The following is a 20,785-nucleotide window of genomic DNA, read 5'->3' on the forward strand; positions in this document are numbered from 1 at the left end:
TATTTGAATATATTTATAATATGGTTTGTCACTGTATACTAATAGAAACACAACAGCACCCATTATGTGGGAAAACTCGTGTGTAATTAAATGGTTATATGATTTCCCAGAACATGTCATCGAAAGGTTTTATGATATCCAAAGGCTGCTGTGATGACAGAAAACATGATCATAAAGAGAGTAGGAAATAATCAAATTCTATATTTTAGGCTGTTGTTCTGTCATACATTATGTACCAGTAGTTCCTTTTTTTTCCCAGTAGTTACATTTCTTTCTTCATCTTTTTCTTTCTTCCAGGTTCTGAGTAATGTCATGTTAAAGCTTTCGGTTGTACAGTTTATGAATGAAAATGAAAATGCTGATTACATTCCTACTTTTAATTGAATATCACTACACATTTAAACCGAAACTATTTACTCTCTAGCTTGCTGTAGGATTCTGTACATTCTGTACATATATATAAAATCCATGGCAAGAACAGGAAAATAGCATAAGATTAAGTTCCTGCCTGTGCATTATGGCGTATGGAATGTGGCCAACACCACGTGTGAAATTTCAGACATCATACACATTCATCTTCACACATCCTATCTAATCTGCAGTGAGATTTTCCTAAAGTGCTTCATGAGATGTTTTCATGTTTTTTGGATATGACGATCAAGGTCTAAAACTCCCTCAATGATGTAATAGGAAGGCACATACAGTAGAGTTTATATTTGAGGTTACATTTAGGTTTTTAATAAAGCGGACAGTTTCTAATGTTCTGCACTTCACAGGTGGACAACGTCTACTCATATTCAGGGATTTGTTCACTTCAATTTGTACAGAATAAGCAAGAGAATCTATGTTTACACAGTTAAAGCCAATATATTTACTTAAGTGAATGCAGAATACAAATTTGTACAACAATCCCTAGCATAATATCTTAGTCATTCAATAAAAAGTTCACTAGAATATTTATTGTATAATGAAGATAAAACAACACATTCAAGGGAAATAGAATGCAGATTAGCTTAAATTTTCTCTTGAGTCTTTTTTTTTCATCTAAAACATTTCATTTCATTCATGGCAACAAAGTCCAGCTTGTGCCGCCAAACGGTTTGAGCATCCAAACCGCAAACAGCTTCTTGAATTGAACTAGTAACTACAAACAATTACCAAATACATAGTTCTGTTTTTAGAAAAAAGCCATAAAGCAAAGCAGTGTACTCTTGCACAGCAAAGTAAAGTTCTCTACAAATTGTTTTCCTCCTGAAACCCTTCATTTCACATTCAGTTCATTTTGTGATGTCATAAGCAGCACTCAGACCAAGACGAGCAACTTCCTCTCTTTAGATTTCCTATGTATTTCTTGTATGTGTCTTCTGGGGGATTGATAGAAAAAATAGCGGTTTGCCCATTTTTTAAAACATTGGGAATGAAATTAATGTTGATGTAAAATATCATGCACAATTTAGAACTCTTTGGAATGAAGCTCTAAGGTGTGCATGTGAGGAAAAACTCCCTGATTCCTAATCTAGCTCGCGCGCACGCGTGCGTGTGTGTGTGTGCATGTGTGTATGTGTTTGTCAGTGTAAGTGCCCTGCATAACATTGCTCCACAGTGCAGTTTACAGCACTGCAATGGCATTATTGTGTTATTGCTTATCTACCCTGAAAGGCATTAATTGTGGTAACAAATTAGTGATAGACATCAAAATGGATTTTTAATGAACTTTTTGAAACTTCGCTCGCAGCTAAGCTTGTTCCCACACTAAGGCAGAACAAGCGGCTGACACCAGGGTCTACTTTAAGGTTATTCAGCATGAAATGGCTTTCTGTGGTACTTATAAAGTAGCCAATAAAAGAGTGTGCCTTCTTTATGTACAAGCACTTAATGGTTTAAAGGTTAACAGTCATTTTCTAAACTGTGCACATACAGAGCATTCTGTTCATAAGCAAGGAAATGTCTTTAATGGCCAGATGATAATAACCAATTTGAATTCTAAACCCTAACATTGTGAATGTTGTGGGAATGAGCCTTTGTGATAGCGCTGTGTGCTGGGCTGTGTGTTCAGAGTCTGCATAGATTAATATCAGCTTATTGCCAGCTGCTATGGTGCCTGTGAGGGCAGAGAGGTATCTAAAAAGGGGACGAGAGCACACAAAGTGGGGGAAATAGATAGCAAATTTAAAGAGAGTAAGTTTTTTATTTTTTGCCAAACCTGACTGTAGAAACATGTGCAATCCAGCAGAGAGATTGGTTTTGCATTGTCTAGCATTTGAGCTGTCTTTTTGCTGCTGAATCCCCTGATGCTTCTTCCACCTTAAGGGGGCAGTGAGGTGCGAGGCAGGCGAAAGAAGCATGGACCAAAGAGCCTCAGTGTGGAGAGATAGATGCGAAAACAGAGAGTCACGCACACACACACACACGCACATGTACACACACAAGATCAGAGTGTCTGGCGCTTCCAGAGTGGCCTCACTCAGTCTGGAGAGGATCAATAATCTAGCGAGCCAATTCACCAAACAAAAATGGGAAGTGTGTTCTGTACATCATATGTATGTATGTATTAGGTTATAGTATTTACAATATGTAGATAATAATGGGGACATTACATGACTGATGAAGAGTTCCATCAAAAGGAGTTAAGTGTATCAAGGTATCAAGTTTTGTTTAAATTGTGATTGGAAAAAAAAAAAGATTCCAGCGAGAGATGTGTCACTAATTGGCTTGTGAAAGGTTCATTGCCTTGAGGCTTGAAATCAATCCTTGGTTGTGAAAGCAGGCAGTGTGTTCAGCAGCCTTGGCCAAAACCCCTCCCACAAATGTGTACAGTAAAGAAAGAAAAAACTTTCCTTAATGTTACAGTAATCCTTTTACAAAAACAAAAATAGAGAAAAAAGAGACAGTGGAGTTTCAAACTTACAACACTGGTACAATTTCTTAAGGACAGACATTTACCATTATTAATGGGAAAGCGACCCATAAAACATCCTTCTTTCAAATAAAAACACTTTGATTATTAATAGCAGTAAGTCAAATTCAAAGAAAGTACAGTATAGTTAACAAAATAGTAAATATTAACCAGTGAATACTCTACTTATTAAGGATCTCGCCTTGTAAACCTGGCAGTAATCCACAAAAATATACTTTTTTTTCTTCAATCCAGTGAAAGTACAATACGTACGTACTTACACCGATGGTGATATATATTAAAGTTGCTATGTACATAACAAAAAGGAAAGGTTTGGCTCAAATCTTTAATTTACAAACAGAACACTGAGTGTTCATGGCTTTAGATATCTGTTTATAGATCTGGTTTGTAGTTTTTTCCAGAGTAACAAAATACATTACAACAGAACTAAGAGGAAATGAATAGTGAAAGAGAAATGAGAAATTTTCAAACCAAAATTTTAACTAACAAACATACTTTGGCTTTTAACCATTGTTTGAGCTTCAATTTCATTTAGGACTCTTGTCTCCAGTTTAGCTGGGCTACTGTTTAACTTGTTTTTCATTCTAAAAAGAAAAAAGTTGTGTTGCAATAACAAGTAACACAAATGTTAGACATGAACCTCCCTTTGTAAACCAAAAAACCTTTTTTTGATACATGGTCAATCCTGCAATAAGTTAACTTATTTAGGTGTGTATAAAGTTAGATTATTAAAGAGGCCAGCTGGTGAGGTTGCTCTGGTTGTGTGCAACCTTGCAAATTCAACAGCAGAAACAGCTACAAGTGCCAGACCAGACCAGACTACACTATCCTGATACATCTCCATACATCTTTTTGTTTTTTCTCCTTACATGTTGGACCTTTGCTAGATCTAAACTGCATGACGTACCTGGTTACAGCTGTTGTAAGTAACGCAACGTCTGAAGAACTGATTTCTCTCTCACCACTCAGTTGCACCATTAATTCTGATATGTCAAGACAGCTGAAATTTCCTTCTGTGCGCCCACCTCCTTCCAAAACAAGTCAAATTAAAATAATCCAATAATAACAGTTTACCCAACTTCAATTTCAATATGTTGGGATATCTTGAATTTTCTTTGCCATGCCCACAGCCTTCCCAAATCAAAATAAAGTTAAATAATAATAATAACACTAATAATAATAATAATAATAATAATAATAATAATAATAATAATAATAATAATAATAACAATTATGACCCTCCCTACATCTGGCCTGTCACTCACTCACTCTCTTTCTCCCCCCTACTCGGCCCTCCCTGGTCATTTATGTTACCCAGTCCATACGCATGCGTTTGACAGAGGGGCTGTGGCGTTCGTCTGCTCCGGGTGCGAGGGCTCGGCTCAGGCCAAGAGGCGGTGAGTGAAAATCAGCACGTGGGTCCTCGCGGTCACTGCCATCATACGATGAGCAGGAGGAGCTCAGGCTGTCCACTGGTGAGCGGCCCATGTCAGGACGGCTGGAGGAGGGAGGGTGCTGCTGCGGGAATCCGGATGGAGTAACGCGCTCACGTGGAGGTGAAATGGGCTCTGATTTGATGGTTAGGTTCGGGCTGGTGTTAAGGGACTGGTTGGAGCCCTGAGGTAAATGACCACCACCCCTGAAAAAGAACAGGATAAAAATAATGAATACATGTGTACATCCATACGAGGGAACTCTGGACACACACATAGCGGTTCGCACTTTTGACTAAGAGTGTGACGTTTATTCCATGTAAAAATTGTTGTTGCCACCATGTGCTTTTGACCATATGGCGGCTTGTACGCATGTATGTATACATGCATGTGTTTCTGCACGCTGTCTGTATTACTCACACCAGTGAGCTGAGAGCTGCTTGGCCCAGTTGGTGCTGTTGCCATGCCGACATGGAGCCCAGAGAGAGCCCTGGAGAACCAAAGCCTTGCAGCGAGGAGAGATCAGCGCTGCTCAGGGAATATTCTAGAACAACACAACACGGGTCAGGGGTCAGTACAACACACACCCACACACCCCAGGAGAACACACATCACACTCCTCCGCATCTCAGAAGAACACACCTCACACACCTACGCGCCTCAGAGAACATTCTGCGTGTAGCAGATGAGTGTGTGTGCATTCACGGCTTGTGAATCATTACTTGATGATGTGTATATAATCATATACAGTATATCATATAGGTGACAGATGATGCTATGTCTGTTCACAGTAAGAAAGGGTGAGGCTGAATGTCAGTGTATAAAATGTGTCTATGTGATTAATGAGAAGTGTGTGTGTGTGTGTGTGTGTGTGTGTGTGTGTGTGTGTGTGTGTGTGTGTGTGTGTGTGTGTGTGCTCTCACCGGTGTTGTAGGCGGTTGGCATGCCGGAGTAGACCAGGCCCTGCGGTGGTAGGCTCGGTGTGGTGACAGATACCACAGGTGTGGCAAGGGGCTGGGTTGCCTGGGAGCTGCTTATCCTCTGAGTGTTCTGCACAAACCACACCAAAGCCAGATACACTTCATTAAAACACACACCCCTGTATTTGAGTATCATTACTTTGAACTATTAAGAACTATGGTTTTAATTTAAGATATGATATATCTACATTCAGCAGTTTTTTTACCAATGGCCCTCTATCAGCAGTGAGTAATTACAAAACTAGCTAATGTATGTCTTAGGAATAATAGTAAAAAAGTGCTAATAGCTTTTTTTTGCCCACCACAGTGGGTCGCTGTAGCTTCATTAAAATAATACAATGCACTGTATTGCTTGGCTCGACAGCGTTCACCAGCCACCAGTTCATAAGAACAACAGGACATGCTCCACATTACAAGTGTCTGTACCATAACTTACTTTAAATATCCAAATGAGCTTATACTTCAAATGGCTTGTGCTACTTAAATATTCATGCCATTCTTCCCTTTATGTTCTATTATCCCAAGCCAAAATCATTGCAGGCAAATCTTTCCTCAGCTAATAACCTGTACAGATTCATACAGTAAAAAAACAACTCCACATAATCTTAGACCAGAAGAGCACACACATCTACTGTATAGCGATTACAGTCAAAAGTCATTTTCAGAAGATATCGTTATAGATTTAATTTAAAGTAAATAAGGGGAAGATTCCTTTCAAGACTTTACCTTGAATTCCCCCAAGTGCTTTATTCAGTGTCAAAACAAGCCAGTTGCCTGGTGTGTTTAAGGTATTGCAGTGACTTGTTGTGAATACATCTCAGTGTGGTGACAAGCATGCAATGTGTGCATTCCCTCACTCCTGGAAATTGTGTTCATGCGGTTTAAACACTCATGCAAGCATGCACTTCTATCATTGTCGAATATTTCCATTGACTTGTCTGTAATCATAGCTAAATAACTGCATGTACCCTCTTTTGGCCATTTTTGCAAGCTATTTTACTGGGACCTGCCAATTGTCCCTTATAAGGACAAAATTGGCACATATTTCTTTCATTGTGGAGACAATTACACCCTTTACTAACAGGCATGGTCACAAAAACAACACACACACACACACACACACACACACACACACACACACACACACACACACACACACACACACACACACACACACACACACACACACACACACACACACACACTCCAAACCAAACACTTAAAAAGAATGCAGTACTAATAAATTGTAAATGATCTCAATTCAAAGAGTTAATCTTTAACTTCAGAGTTCAGCTGCTGAATATTTTCACATTAATACAGACTTCATTGTGGTTTAAAAGTGAATAAAGGTCAGCCTGTTTCTGAAAAAGTCATTATTCTGCAATATATTCATTCAAAAGTTATGGTGAGAAGTTATTCTGTCTGAAAACGAACTCAATGAATATTCATGTAAAAGACCTATAGGCATCTCTAAAGGAGTTGCACGTCCTCATGGCTCAGTTAATATCTCCATATCATTTTGCATAAACCTCTGTTCTTTTTGGAGAGAAAAATACACAGTTAGCTGTGGCTGGCCTCTCCCTGCAACGGATGACATCATTCCAGCCTGTGCTCTATCTTTGTATGACATCATCCCAAATGAAGTAACCAGACTCTAGAAAAGGAATAAAACTCTCTGGAGAGCAAAAACTTGAAAAACTAGAGAGCTACATGTAAATACTGAAATGACTGGTCAATAAGTCTCTCTCTCTCTCTCTCTCTCTCTCTCTCTCTCTCTTCACACACAGAAGGAAATAGAGAGAGAGAGAGAGAGAGAGAGAGAGAGAGAGAGAGAGAGAGAGAGAGAGAGAGAGAGAGAGAGAAATAAATCTACATACATCAGGAACTGAGGTAGTTGGCACTGAGCAGACTGAAAAAGAGCATGCGAGTGTAAGTGAGAGACATGAGCTCAATCCAGACTGGCTTTGCACAGCACACTGGTAAACACATCCAAAGTCAGTTAAGCCAGGTTTAACCAGCATCCGGCTCAAGTGCGTGCACTCGTATTAGTTATGTCTTTTTTAAAAGAAAAATGTGTCACTTTGCTAGTGTAAAAGGTGACAGCTGAAATTCTACATTCAGGCAAACTATGCAACTCACCAACTCCATCTCCTCCTCCTCTGACTGATTCCAAACAGAAAAAGAAGAGAGGATTGGATCAATGTAGAACACAGAGACACCCCTCTTCCATACCTTTATAAATAAATTCATTCAAATCCAGCTGGTGGAGATGGTCTTTAAATGCTCTCAGGGACTTGACCTCACTACTAAGATGTGCTTAACCTTTTATGTGAGTCTCATCAGTATGGTGGCCACTGAACCCAAACGCTGCATGAAATTCTTCTTTATATGTAAGGCTTTATACGTCCCTACACTTCCATTACCAGACCTTCCTGAAGGGGATGGGGATGGGGATGGGGATGGGGGAGCGACACCACAGGGGAGTAACAAAATGCACTGGGCTGAGGATATACTGTAGTAATCCTACAGAAAAGTGATGGCTGATAAAATTAGCAGCTAAACAGCTTTGGTTTAACATGTGAGAATAATGCTATTACAGCTACTCCATCAAAAGTTTGATAATTAAGTGGGAAGATACAAAGTGTTACGGGTGTAAAATATGTATATCAGAACAAAGATGTGAAACTTTATTTAATTTGTCTAATTGTCTGGATCTGCACAAGTATCATCAGCTTCCATGTACCTAACAAATGAGTTTCTGTTAATCAGGAGATTCAACTAAATAGTAGCAGATCTGTCTTTACACGAGGATATAGTTGTGGCTGGTCTTCCATTTGTGCCCAACTGTCTTAACACTCAATCAATAACATTGAGGAGACACGACAAGGGCGACAAGATATTATCTGGCTCGCACTCTGGGCTTCTGATTAAGCCTTCATCCCTACTCTGTCACACTAGGGATGTGATTAATTTAATGCCATTATATCCTAATGACAGGCTGTCTGCAGGGCACACCGCCTGCCCCTGCATTAGCCTGTCTGTCTGAAGCACACAGAAGGGGAGTCCTCAATCCTTACACACACACACACACACACACACACACACACACACACACACACACACACACACACACACACACACACTCTAAACCACTTAATCCACCAGGCAACTATCGCCAGCCTGGAATGTAGATTCTATTTTGATTCTTATACAAACCCCACTACTTCCAGATGCTGAAAAACAAAAACCCACATACTCACATCTTACACGAAGCAGCCAATGTACGAGAATGACCCTATGTAACCTTGGCAATATTATCGCAAACAACTCAGTAAGAACTCCAAACCGAGTGGCACGCAATGCTGAAACAAGCCCATCATGGTCCAATTCTGGAAAGCTTTTTTTTTCCATTTTCCTTTTACCTTTGCAATGATTTATGAAGGCGACAGGCTAGCATTGCCTCAGGTGTTGAATGTGGACTGAACTGTCAGGGCCTTAATTATAATCATTAGAGAGGCCCTCTAATTTCTATATAAATAATTGAGAGAGTGCGATGGCACCTGGGCCTCAGAGATATTCCACTTTGCTGCTTCTTTCACATCTACACCCTGACTTTTCTTTTGGTATACACAAATGCAGAGTGAAATAAAGAACTTCAGACAGTAACACTGTGCAACAAAGCTTCATTATCAACAAGAGAAAAACAAAAGTAAAATTAGAAAGCTTTCTCCTGCATGTTTCGGTGTGTCCTGTATTACATTTATGCCCAAAGTGGAGACAAATAACATCAAATAACAAATAACATACTTCATTCATACTCACCAGTGGAGGCATCATCCCCTTACTGGACGGTGGTATGACCACTCTCAGGTCTGGCTTTCGGTTCCCCATTACCATGTTCCCCCCTGGCGGAGGAGGTGATTTTGTGGGCATAACTTTTCCCAGTCCATTCCCACTGCTGGTACCCAGAAGTCCCGGCGAGCCCCTGGGGTTCACGAAGCCGTTTCCTGTGGAGACACACCGAGATGTAGCGCATCATGGGACGTTGTTCCAATCATCCGATTCCCATCAGCCGCAAGCCGAGTCGACAACACGCCATTACGCAGCTGCAGTCATGGCATAGAGTGGCATGCAACGTTAAGCGTTCCCAACCCTCTGGGAAAGTTATAATAGACTCTTTAATTATCCTGCACATTTACGAAAATAAAACGAGCATTTTAGAACTGATGAGCCCTCGGTTCTCTCAGTGAGTGAATGTATCAAAGCCGGATTTGTGCGTCCATGGGTGAGGGAGGCAATTCGGTTTAACAAATGTAGTGTGACTTGAGCTTTTTAAGATGCGAATGGCTAAAGTCGTTAGAGTTGAGCGCAACCAAAAAAACTATTAAAGCTCCAGTGGGAAAGAAAGTACAAAGCTTTACTACCATTTCGTAAATAACAACCTGTCCTTTTATGTTTACAATCATTTCTGGACCTGTCCTAAAAAGAGAGATCCTGGACAAAGGATACAGTATGTATTTCAGATTTAAAGGTTGCAGACATTTAGGCTTATGCAAAACTTCTCTTTATACTACAAACAAAAAATAATATATGTTACTTAAAACAGTTATAATTGTTCTCATTACGCTTAAAAAAAATTTTAAAAAAAAAGTGCATGAACACAGTTCTAAAGTGTAGTTCCTGATGAGAAAACCAGCGCAATCCATTGTGACTTTATGTTTGACGTCATGACCATCCATATATTCATCGCTGGATTTTCCAGCACCCTGTGTGAACATCAGCTCATTACAAAGCTGTCTTTCTACCATCTGCTGGTCCACATTGTTGGAGTTTCCTTCACACGGCCGCTTGACTTATTCTCCAACAATCACAGGTCACTTAGCCACACAAACGTGCAACCCCGGCAAAACAAACACAGGAATTACTACTGGCCACTGAAAATAACGATCAAAACACAAAGGTCGACTGTACACAGTGGAGGCAGAACATGCTTCACTTGCTCTATCTTTTCCTGTAGTGTGTGATCATACTGTATGTTTAAGGCCTTGATGGTTTTAACTGAGCAACCAGACAAAACAGCTGCTTAAAGCACACACGAGTGTAAGAAATCCATTATAGGAAAAGAATCATTTAATTTCCACAGGTTTGGCATTTAGCATGCTTAGTAAAGCATGACTGTATTTCTGAAGGTAGTTCTCCATGTTCTCCCTCACGTTGACTTTCTCTGAGGGACAAAGTTTCATGTGAAAAAAAGACGTGGAGATGTCTGAGCAGAGTTCAGGATTTATCACGCTTCTGAACACAATAAATGAATCTACTGTCACCCACTTAGGAGATGCACTGTACCATACATATGCCTAAATTAAGTAATATTTTATAATGTGTTGACAGCAGAAGTTAACTCATAGAAGCCATACAATGTTGTACAGCTTCTTCTGTTTCAGAAAATATGTTCCATATGTATAGGGAATGTATTTATAGTATAAAGCCTAGATCTTAAATACTCCTGAAATGTTCTGAATTAATTGTTTAGTGTGCATAAAATAAAATTTGATTCTTAAAAAAATAAGCCAACTATAGAGTAAAAGATATCTATAAAGAGTTCTGTAATGACTGACATGAATATATATATATATATATATATTTGTCCCAGTGTGGAAATCTATTCAAGTCACAAGGAAAATTTATTTTTCAAAAATCTAAAATACAGAAGGAATTGATACCTAATGGGAAAAATCATGTTTCTATCACTAGTGACTTTATCCAAATAATAAAGGAGACAACAGACAGAGGTGATGCATTTAACCCTAAACAATGGCTTTGGCATAACTTGATCACTTAAAGATATTTAATCATAAAAATGCTGAACAACAACAACAACAAAAACGCTTTCTGAAACACCACTATGAAGCACTTTCTGGACCCACACAAGTATTAGTAAAAATATACATTTATACCGGAAATTTAAAGTGCATGTGCTGCAGGCAGTATGTGTATGGCTGCTAGGAGGGAACTGTGCAAAACTGATGCAGAGAGGAAGGAACACGTGCTGATATAACTGTAAAAGGCTCAACAGCACCAGGCAGCAGCAGCTCTGATAAAGATCAGAAGGAGAGCTAATCTATGATATCATTGCCTTGAAGCAATCCAAAAGTTCTGCTATGAAACTTGGAGGTGTTGCCTTGCACACAGTAAACGAAACTCAACAGAGCAACAAGCCTGTGTAGTTGTGTGGTTTTAACCCACACTTGCCTCAGCATTAAAAAAAATGCAAACACCTTAATTTGAAGAAAACATTAAAAAATCTGCGATGCTCATTATTCAATAACGGATGGAATATTGACCAGGACACATCTTTGAATTATATAGCAAAGCACTCATAAGCAATAAGCAATACCACACCACTGTCCGCAGAATTGTGTTGTATGCATCATTAACACTCAGGCATTATTACAATTAAAAAACAAACTTATATATATATATATATAATTTGTTTTTTAATTTTTAATTGTATATATACTCAATTGAGTCATAATTTATATGTGATAAATAAAAACAGAATATAAAATGAAATCATTTGGTGGAGCTAGAAATTGTATTTTTATATACAGTATCTATTGATCTATAATCTAGTGATTATATATTTATACCTTTATTTATATGTCTTTACACAGTACTGACATATGGTTTTCTAATAAAATATGATAAAAGATATGCATTCATAAAAGCACACAACACAGCATTTAATTTTTATCAACTGTTAAGAATCCATGCAGTTATCTCATACTTGAGATGCTGTGTGTCTGTTAGAAAGCAAGGTTTATGTTTGATTCATATTGGATCCCATCCCATGCAGTGAACTTGGTACAAAACTGTCCATAAATGAACACAGGAGATGGAGGCGATGCATTATTACTTTGCACGTAGCCAAACAAAGCCTCTTACAGCTCTGAATAATGCAACGTCCTTTGGGAACCCACTTATGTAATGGCTTGGCTTTACAAACACAAACACTTTGTTTTCTTTTAAAAGTGAAAAACAAAAAAAAATGCCATTTCTCCAAAAAGCACCACAAGGCGCTAGATGAGGCCTGACTGCTACTGAGCTATCATTACCTTAAGCAACTGTAGCATGTTGGATGGGGGGAAAGCCAGTGAGAAAAGTCTAATGGATTGCCAGAATCGAAGCTTTGCCTCTCTAATAGATTAAGTGGAAAACAGACCAAATTCTAATTATAGTTTTAATTAATGAGGCTGAAAAGTACCTCCTTAGTGGGTGCAGACGTATTGTTTTGGCTCAGGAAACTGAGCAGAAGAACAATGCAAGCCTGTAAAAAATCTCCAACAACGCTCGCCAAGAAATTTCGATTTATATTTTACTTGGAGAGACTTCTAGTTTAAAAATAAATATATTTTATACTGCATCTATGCAAGTTTAAATGGTTTAGGCGTGGAAACTGGATACAGTGGCTACGGTGGTTACAGACCTCATGACAGGATATAACATGCACAGAAAAGTTTCTCCCAAAGTGTTCTGAGTCAAACCAGCGCTCTTTAACAGCCTGGAAATCCTCTGTATTACTTGGGGAAACTGCTACGCTTCTGGCCGTGGTGCATAGCAGAGTCGTTTTTTTTTTTTTGTTTGTTTTTTTTTTTTATTGGTAATCCAAATAGTTACAAAGCATGATGTGTTTAAAGCAGATTATGAAATTGTTCCAAAGATCACAATATCTGACTAACTGGTGCTCATCACTACACCTATTTTTGAAGCAATTACATCACAACACATAATTTTATTAAACAATTGTGCAAAAGTGCATACAATCACACACTGCAAACTTGTCTATGTGAAAATGTATGTATACACATGAGTCACAGCTCTTTGTGGTGTTAATGGTGAATTATTTAATAAAAAGAAAAGAAAAAAGTAAAACAAAACAAAGTGAAACATCGAAGCACACGTCCCAAAGAACATGGATTGAACCTTATGTGAGATGAGGCTACATTTATTTTGAACTGAATTTTCAAGAACTAAATTACATGAAATGATTTAATGAATGAAATATAATACTTCAACGTTTCATTTATTATTTAAATTTAAAGAATTAATTATATTGTAAAACAGACACATGTAAAGCAACCTCCACTTCAGCAAGCCGGACACACACTTTGCAGTCAGCTGGGCTTAGCCGGGGGGGGGGGGGGGGGGGGAAATGTATACATTGACAGTACCATGCAGGCACAGCACAGCCCAGTCCATATGAGCAGCTGCCTTTTACAGAGAAGCAATAAATCTGTGATTCTTGTCTATACACATATGATATGCCACTGATCTCTATCTGTAACCATGATTAAACCAGACTAATAAATTACCAGAAAGGAATAGTGTCACCTAAAATTCCATCATGAATAACAATATATGCATGTTAATGAGAACGATTTAGGATTATACATTCCTGTCATCTAAGTTTTCAAATTAGGGTAAACACTTCTTTAGCATTTTATGCGTATCCTTTTAAGGAACTATTGTATCCATCTATGTTAAACGGATTAGTGGAGTATAGTAATGTAATCCTTGTAAGGAGAACAGTATTTTCTCTCGAGCTATGTTTGGAACTGCTCACTACACCATGTGTGATGAGATTTTACTGCTTCACGTGAAAATTTGGTGTGCCAATTAAAAAAAGAAAGAAAGAAAATGTAGACGACTGGCATAAAGCCATCTGTTCTTTTCCACACATAAAATGTGAAATGCAAATGGAAGCACAGCGTCTGGAACTCCAGCGCTCTGCAGCAGCAGGAGAACTAAGAGCAAAAAAGTAAGCCATTTTGTTCCAGAGATGTGATGAGTCACCCTGTCCTCTGGCAACTGTGCACATGGTTAAGTAATGTAGAAAAAAATAAACATGACAAATCATGCTCGAATGAGACCAACAAAAAAAAACATTTCAATCGAAACGAGCATGGCAACATGAACAATTTTGAAAGAGCAGGGTGACCATTACGGTGTGATTTGCCCATATGTTTACCATCCCCTTCGTTTAAGGAGTTATTCAGAGTGGATTCCAGCTCTCTATGATGAAGTGGCATAACCAGAATTGCTCCTCAGGACTGTCCCAACTCCCTCCATACCTGTGGCTTGAGAAAACCAGAGGTATGGTAATGAACATTTTACAAGAGTGCTGAATTTGTTCATTTTCTAGACTGTTGCACTAGGACAGGGCTCAGTGGAACAATCAACAGCTGAGCTTTGTGTCCAGAGAGCCAAAATGCTGAGAGCCATGGACACCACACCCTTTATTGGCTGTGCTTAATAAGCATGGCTTTACAGTTTTAGAAAAGCTCACACTCTCACTAAGAGATATTGCACTGGTGAATGCTCTCATCTCAGATGAGTAATCCTTGGTAACACAGCGGATGATTAATCGAGACTAAACTCATGCACTACCAAAAGCCGTGGATGACTGCAAACTTGTGTGTGCTGCTGAAGCCATTGTTCTTCCATGCCTAAAGTCCACCACCACTGTCCCCATGTCAAAGAAGTCTACAGTGTCCTGCCTCAATGACAATCGTCTGGTTTCAGAATTGCAGCATCTTGGATGTGGATAGTGAGGACAGCTGAGAAGATCATCAAAAGTCTGTCTTCCCTCTATCAAGGAAATTTACACCAATGTCCCTGACAGAGACCCAACACATATCTCACACACACTCTGCCATCAAAAAATGTACTGGAGCATTCAGGCTAACAACCAGACAGTTTCTTTCCTCAAGCCATCTACCATCAACACCCAGAACTCAACCGTACCAAAATGCCACACACACTCATTCAATATACATCCATGTTTACAACACCACTTATATAAACACCGTTTACATGCTGTTTTCGCACATTCATTTTAATGCTGTTTTGCACACCACAATTCAATGCTTCCACCAACTGCTACTATTATATAAGTGTATATATGATTACAAGATCCTTCTATCCTCCTTAAATGCTCAATCACAGAATGTATACTGGTCTGTTCCATTTTGTGTATCTGTCTTGTGGTGATTTGTATTGTCTGTCTGCACTGTCGTTTGTCTTGTACTGTTTTGCACTCTGTTGCACATTATGCACATTACGTGGTTAGGGCAACTTACTTACAAGGTGTTTTGTTCGATCCAGAGTTTGTTAGTGTATGCGTTCGTTTCGCCAAATGTTCTCTCCATGGATGCATGGGTTTTCACCAGGTTCACCAAAAAAGAACATGCTGATAGGTGAATAGATTACATTAAATTAGGTGCCCTGGGTCCCATACGAGGTCTTGTCCTGCCTCGCCACCTAGTTTCCAGGAAAGGCTCCAGAAAACACGCTGAGTAGGATAAAGTGGTCACTGAAGTTGAAAGATTGAATGAACTAATGAGATTTAAATTCTAATTATATTCATATTGTAATGCTCACATTAATCAGCTATATTTATGAACAATAAAGTAAAAAGTTTTGAATAATCAGCAAAGCAATGGCAACTTTAAAGACACACACACACACACACACACACACACACACACACACACACACACACACACATGTACTGTATACACACACAGAGCTCTAATTTGTTCGTGTCTGAATGCGATAATCACTACACTGTATATAGATGTCACTCCTGATCATCACAACTGGGTGTCCAACCCAAGCACTCTCAGGCTCAGCATACAGTAACAGCCTATATAGTGTATGTGCCCACACACACACACACACACACACACACACACACAGGCAGACGGTCAAATGCCAGCTGTCTCTGCCAGTCACATACTCCAAGGGCTTATGACAGCCAGTCTGATCATTGTGTACGAACGACTTAGAGGGATGTCATGGCCCAAATGCTTGGGTTAGGTTATCTTGCAAGCCTGCACCCTCCATATAAGGACTGCTGCAGTACAGGGAAAAACAGATGCACATGTCAATATGGGAAAGAAAACTCCAAGAGGGAGGGAGCAACAGAAGGGGGCTTAAAATAAAACAGCTTGTTTATTTGCTGGACTGACGGAATAAACTGTTCGAGTATTCCAGGTGTAAAGACAAACAAAATGCTGAGCTGCTCAAAAAGCTGCTTTTACAAAGTAGAATTGTATATAAAACCAGTGCGATGTAGCCATCTTAACTAAATGAGACAAGTGTTTACTTGAGAAGAGATTTTCAATGAGGACACGACATAGTGGCAGTATCTAACATAAGCAAGAAGTGATGGCAAAAAAAAGGCAGCCATGCAACAATGTCACCAAGTCAGGCAATCCTACTATTTGTAACTGTCAGAGAGGAACAGTTGGACACATGACCTTCTGTGTGTCCTTCAACAGAGTGTCTGTATACACAAGCAGCAGGACAGAGGGACACTAGCAGCTGCCAACACTTTTTGAGTATTCCACTGTTTACCTTCACTCTGTTGAAAACACAACTGGACAGGTGGACACACCTGACTGGTGAGACCTGGCTTTTTTTTTTGACACCCAACAGCTTGGCGTGATCTTTTAAAGCCCATTAAAAACTATTGCACACAAAGTGGCCAACAAAATGCTAATGTTAATACGATGCTGGTCACTAACCCTCATTTACCACATAATGATGAAGCTTTCTTTGACATTAGCAAGACGTTAATGCAGTCTGTGCAAGATGCTTCAGAAACAAAGCCTTGGTGACCTCCTTCTATTGTCCTCATAAAGGACAAAGTCACTTTACCATCAATCACAAGCTCGTAACAAAAGTGAGTGCACATGACCTAAATTCCCAAATATCAGCGGAAGGACAAAAAATGCTGCTACTATACTCCAGTTCTCATATAACAGAGAAGCCCAAAAAAATCTGTGTAGAAGAAGAAAGAGTGCACAGATGTCAATATTGCTACCCTTTTGCTGCTATGGAACAAGAAACATATACTTGAAGTTTAAATATATATTTCCAGCAAATATGTATTATATAATACCATTAATAATGAGTCCTAGCTTTCATCTTCTGTTCCCAATGTTAGTTTCACTGGTTAGATTACTCTTTTTATTGTTAAAAAAAATAAAAGAAATAAAACACAGGTGTTATATTTAGCAGATAGAGTAGCTGCACAAAGACACTAGACAACACACTGCTTTAATTCACACAATAACTGTGCATATCACAGAAATGAATTAAATAAGTGTTTACACTGGTAGTAGGTTAAAAAAAGAATCCTGTGCTAGCTATTTCACCAAAACTTCGGAAAAAGTAGTTTTCCGTAATAAAAAAAAAAAAAAAGAACCTGAACACTCTGCAAGTTGCTTTGCAAAATTTGACTAAAAAAATAAATAAAAATTGCAGTAAAATCAAGTATTTTGGGCTGCAAAAATTAAAACAGAAACCTCAGTGAAAAACCACATAAGACACTTCTAGTTAATTCTCCTAACCACAAGATACATAAGATACAATCAGTATCTTCAGTGTACTTCATTGTAATGGTTGCATTTATTGTTCATATAACATTCACACAATAGCTAATGTCAACCGCCAGGCAGTTTTTCAGTATACTACAAAGAGCAATTACGAGAATTTAGGCGACAATTTGCTGATTTCTGCTTTCCGTGAAACTGTTTCCACAAGCAAGACACATTTAATACTGAATAATAGTGAAACTCCTGATTTTCCTTCATGTATTAACTATTTATATTATAGTGGTGTTATTGGTGTTAATGTGTAGATATGAGATTAGCAAAATGCCAGATCACAAAATGTATCACTATATAAGCAGCACTGTGCATCACCCTTAGCCTTAAAAAAAGCTCTGAGATGCTCACAAAACTTTTTCTGAAACTGCATTTTGTGAAGCAAATTTCCTTATAACACTAATTAGTCACACCAAATATCAACCTTATCATCACGACTTTGAAAAGTATCAATAATATTGTGATAGAACAGTACGTACATTATCGTCATATAAAATTGTCAGCTCTACATTCAGGAACAAACATGTTATAAAAACTATCAGAGAAAAGAAAAGTGTCTTGTATTCCTAAAACTAGTTGTTCCACAGATCATGAAATGTGCAGGAGGTTGTACTGTAATAAAACAGACTTCTACAGACACTTAATATTACTCATAAAGAGTAGAAATGAAACTTCAGCTTTCAGACACAACTGCACACATGTTTTGACAGGAAGTGTGTACCATCAGTATGTGGAGTATATATGGCCATAGCTGTGGTCAGAGTAGGAGGTTTTGTGGCAACACCTCAGTTGTGTTCTGAAACACTGATGAAAAACAGGTCAACTTCCCCTGCCAGTACCTTCAGTCATGCTTTTTTTTTTCGGACCGCCTGAACTCGCTCTCATAAAAACTGTGCGAGATTTCCAGTTCTTAAAAAAGCTGTAAAAAAGCCTGCACATTGAAGTGTATTAATGACAAATTCCTAAACAACCATTAGCCTCTAATAAACTGTCACAACTCTCTCTTTCACACACACACACACACACACACACACACACACAACGACACAGTGATGTTACTGCTGCAAGTCGCAAGTCGCTGTATTATACGTTCCGTCTACTGGTTGCCATAGCAATAACGTTTATTAGCAGGTGGCGCAAAAAGCTGTCCACTTGACAGAAAATCAGCTTTCTTACTGCTAAAATAAAATATTGTAAAGATTTATTGAGATTCTATATAAAGTTCAGCAGTGTATATATGCATTATATCATATATGAGATGAAGGAGAAGCAGCCTCTGCTCTTTGCCTTGGATTATGTGGCCTGTACTGGCTTCACTCCCATTGATAATCACTCAATATTGCAATAAAGTTAAACTTTTCTCAACTTTGGTACGCTGCTCGACACTCCCACATCTAGAGGTTGCTAAAGGTTTCTATCGCTCAAGGTGCTGGAAGTCACCAGCTCTGACTGAAAATACATGCTTTCTGCTCGCTTTGTCACTGTAAGTTGCTGTAGGTGTGAATGTGTTAGGTGTGTACACTTTAAAGGAAGTATCTGCCCTTAAACTCAAATTATACAACTGTTTATATATTCTGGTGCAAATTTTTGGTTTGTGCTATAACTCTGCTCTTCGTCTGAGAAGCTAGTTGTGTTGCACTGATGTCATAGACAAACATTGCTAACTCAGTTACAATTGTGTTTAAAAGGGAAAACATTTAACCTTCTCAAACATATGAGATAATGGTCAGATTTTGCTGTTAGCTCCTAAGAACAAGAGAGAGCTTTACCATTATTTAGGCTAACTTAAAAATGTTACAATACTGAGAAGTCCAGCATAGAAGTAGTGGAGACGACAGTATCTGGAGTCTAGTTTAGCGAACGCATTGCATTTAAACCACTGAGACTCGTTCTTGGCGATCTGGACCATGACAACGACAGTGGGTTTGATTTAAAATAGAATCATCAGCATGAATACTCAAGCTATAAATACTGAACTATTATCTGTTTAAGAAGTGTGTATAGATGAGGAACTGAGAGGTGGCCAAAAAAAAAAACTAGATTGTTGCTTTGTTGGTCTCTTTACACAGAGATGAAGCAGAAAATTGTCAAGTCAGCATTTTATCATAAAACAATTCTTAAATAACCGAGGATCAAGTATTAACCATAAATACTGATGTATAAATGTTCAACCAAGAATTATCTGCTTTTCATCAAGATCCATTTTGTTCCCACATGCAGTTATCAAAGAGACCATTTCCAGCAAATTAGTTTGATTGTTACTATTTACAGAGATATTTAAAATAAAAATGCCCCATAAAATTGTTGATTGGCAGAGAAAAAATAGCTTTTCTCCCCCAAGAGCTTCAAACCTCTCCACAGGTTCATGCCTCAAAGCAGAAAAACATAAGAGAATCAGAAGGAAAAAGACAGCAGTGATGTAAACATGGAACAACAACAGTCTTTTTGCAGTTAGACCCCTAAGGAGTGAGGTAACGCTCTACTGACCTGCGCTGCCCGTGCTGGGCGGCCTGTGTGGAGCGCCAGCAGGCACCACGTTTCTTTGAAGAGAGGTCTGCGGAGGGGACAGCATGGTGGCTTCACTTAGTGAGGCTGTAGCAGCAGCTTGCAGGCCCTGGCTACTCAGAATGCCCCCGGGGTTGTAGCTCATGGAGTTTGGGTTTGTCACCGGCACGGCCACATGCATGGAGAAATTCTGCTGCGGCAAACCTGTGGGCTGCAGGAAGAAGAACCAATGCACACAAAACAGCAACACACGCACACACGCGCACACACACACACACACACACACACACACACACACACACACACACATACACACAAGAGGTTTAGTGGCTCTTGATTAAGGAATGTATCATCTACATTCACGTAATACCACAGAATAATGTAAAATCAAAAATCCACCATAGAAGTTGAGGTGGATTTTATTCATTTGAAACACATTAGCTTTGTGTGTAAGCACATACATATCTTCAGGCCTCTATCAGAAGTGAAAGATGATTC

General features: G+C 38.9%; 1 protein-coding gene across 8 annotated transcripts in view; it reads right to left on the reverse strand.

The window, feature by feature from the left end:
• Nucleotides 1-939: 939 nt before the first annotated feature.
• mef2aa (myocyte enhancer factor 2aa) overlaps nt 940-20,785 on the reverse strand; it is a 79,285-nt gene continuing 59,439 nt past the window's right edge. For 5 of the 8 annotated variants that reach the window (XM_047822474.1, XM_047822475.1, XM_047822473.1 and 2 more), the window contains 6 exons: nt 20,270-20,498; nt 9,153-9,337; nt 7,470-7,493; nt 5,274-5,400; nt 4,771-4,894; nt 940-4,556 (listed from right to left, as the gene is read on the reverse strand). In XM_047822474.1, the coding sequence (XP_047678430.1) occupies nt 4,223-4,556; nt 4,771-4,894; nt 5,274-5,400; nt 7,470-7,493; nt 9,153-9,337; nt 20,270-20,498 (1,023 nt within the window). In that variant the 3' untranslated portion in view covers nt 940-4,222. The remainder of the gene's footprint in view (nt 4,557-4,770; nt 4,895-5,273; nt 5,401-7,469; nt 7,494-9,152; nt 9,338-20,269; nt 20,499-20,785) is intronic. The other 3 variants (XM_027161486.2, XM_027161487.2, XM_027161488.2) reach the window with 1 other exon arrangement.

Source organism: Tachysurus fulvidraco, chromosome 13, assembly GCF_022655615.1.
Source record: "Tachysurus fulvidraco isolate hzauxx_2018 chromosome 13, HZAU_PFXX_2.0, whole genome shotgun sequence".
Taxonomy (NCBI): Eukaryota; Metazoa; Chordata; class Actinopteri; order Siluriformes; family Bagridae; genus Tachysurus; species Tachysurus fulvidraco.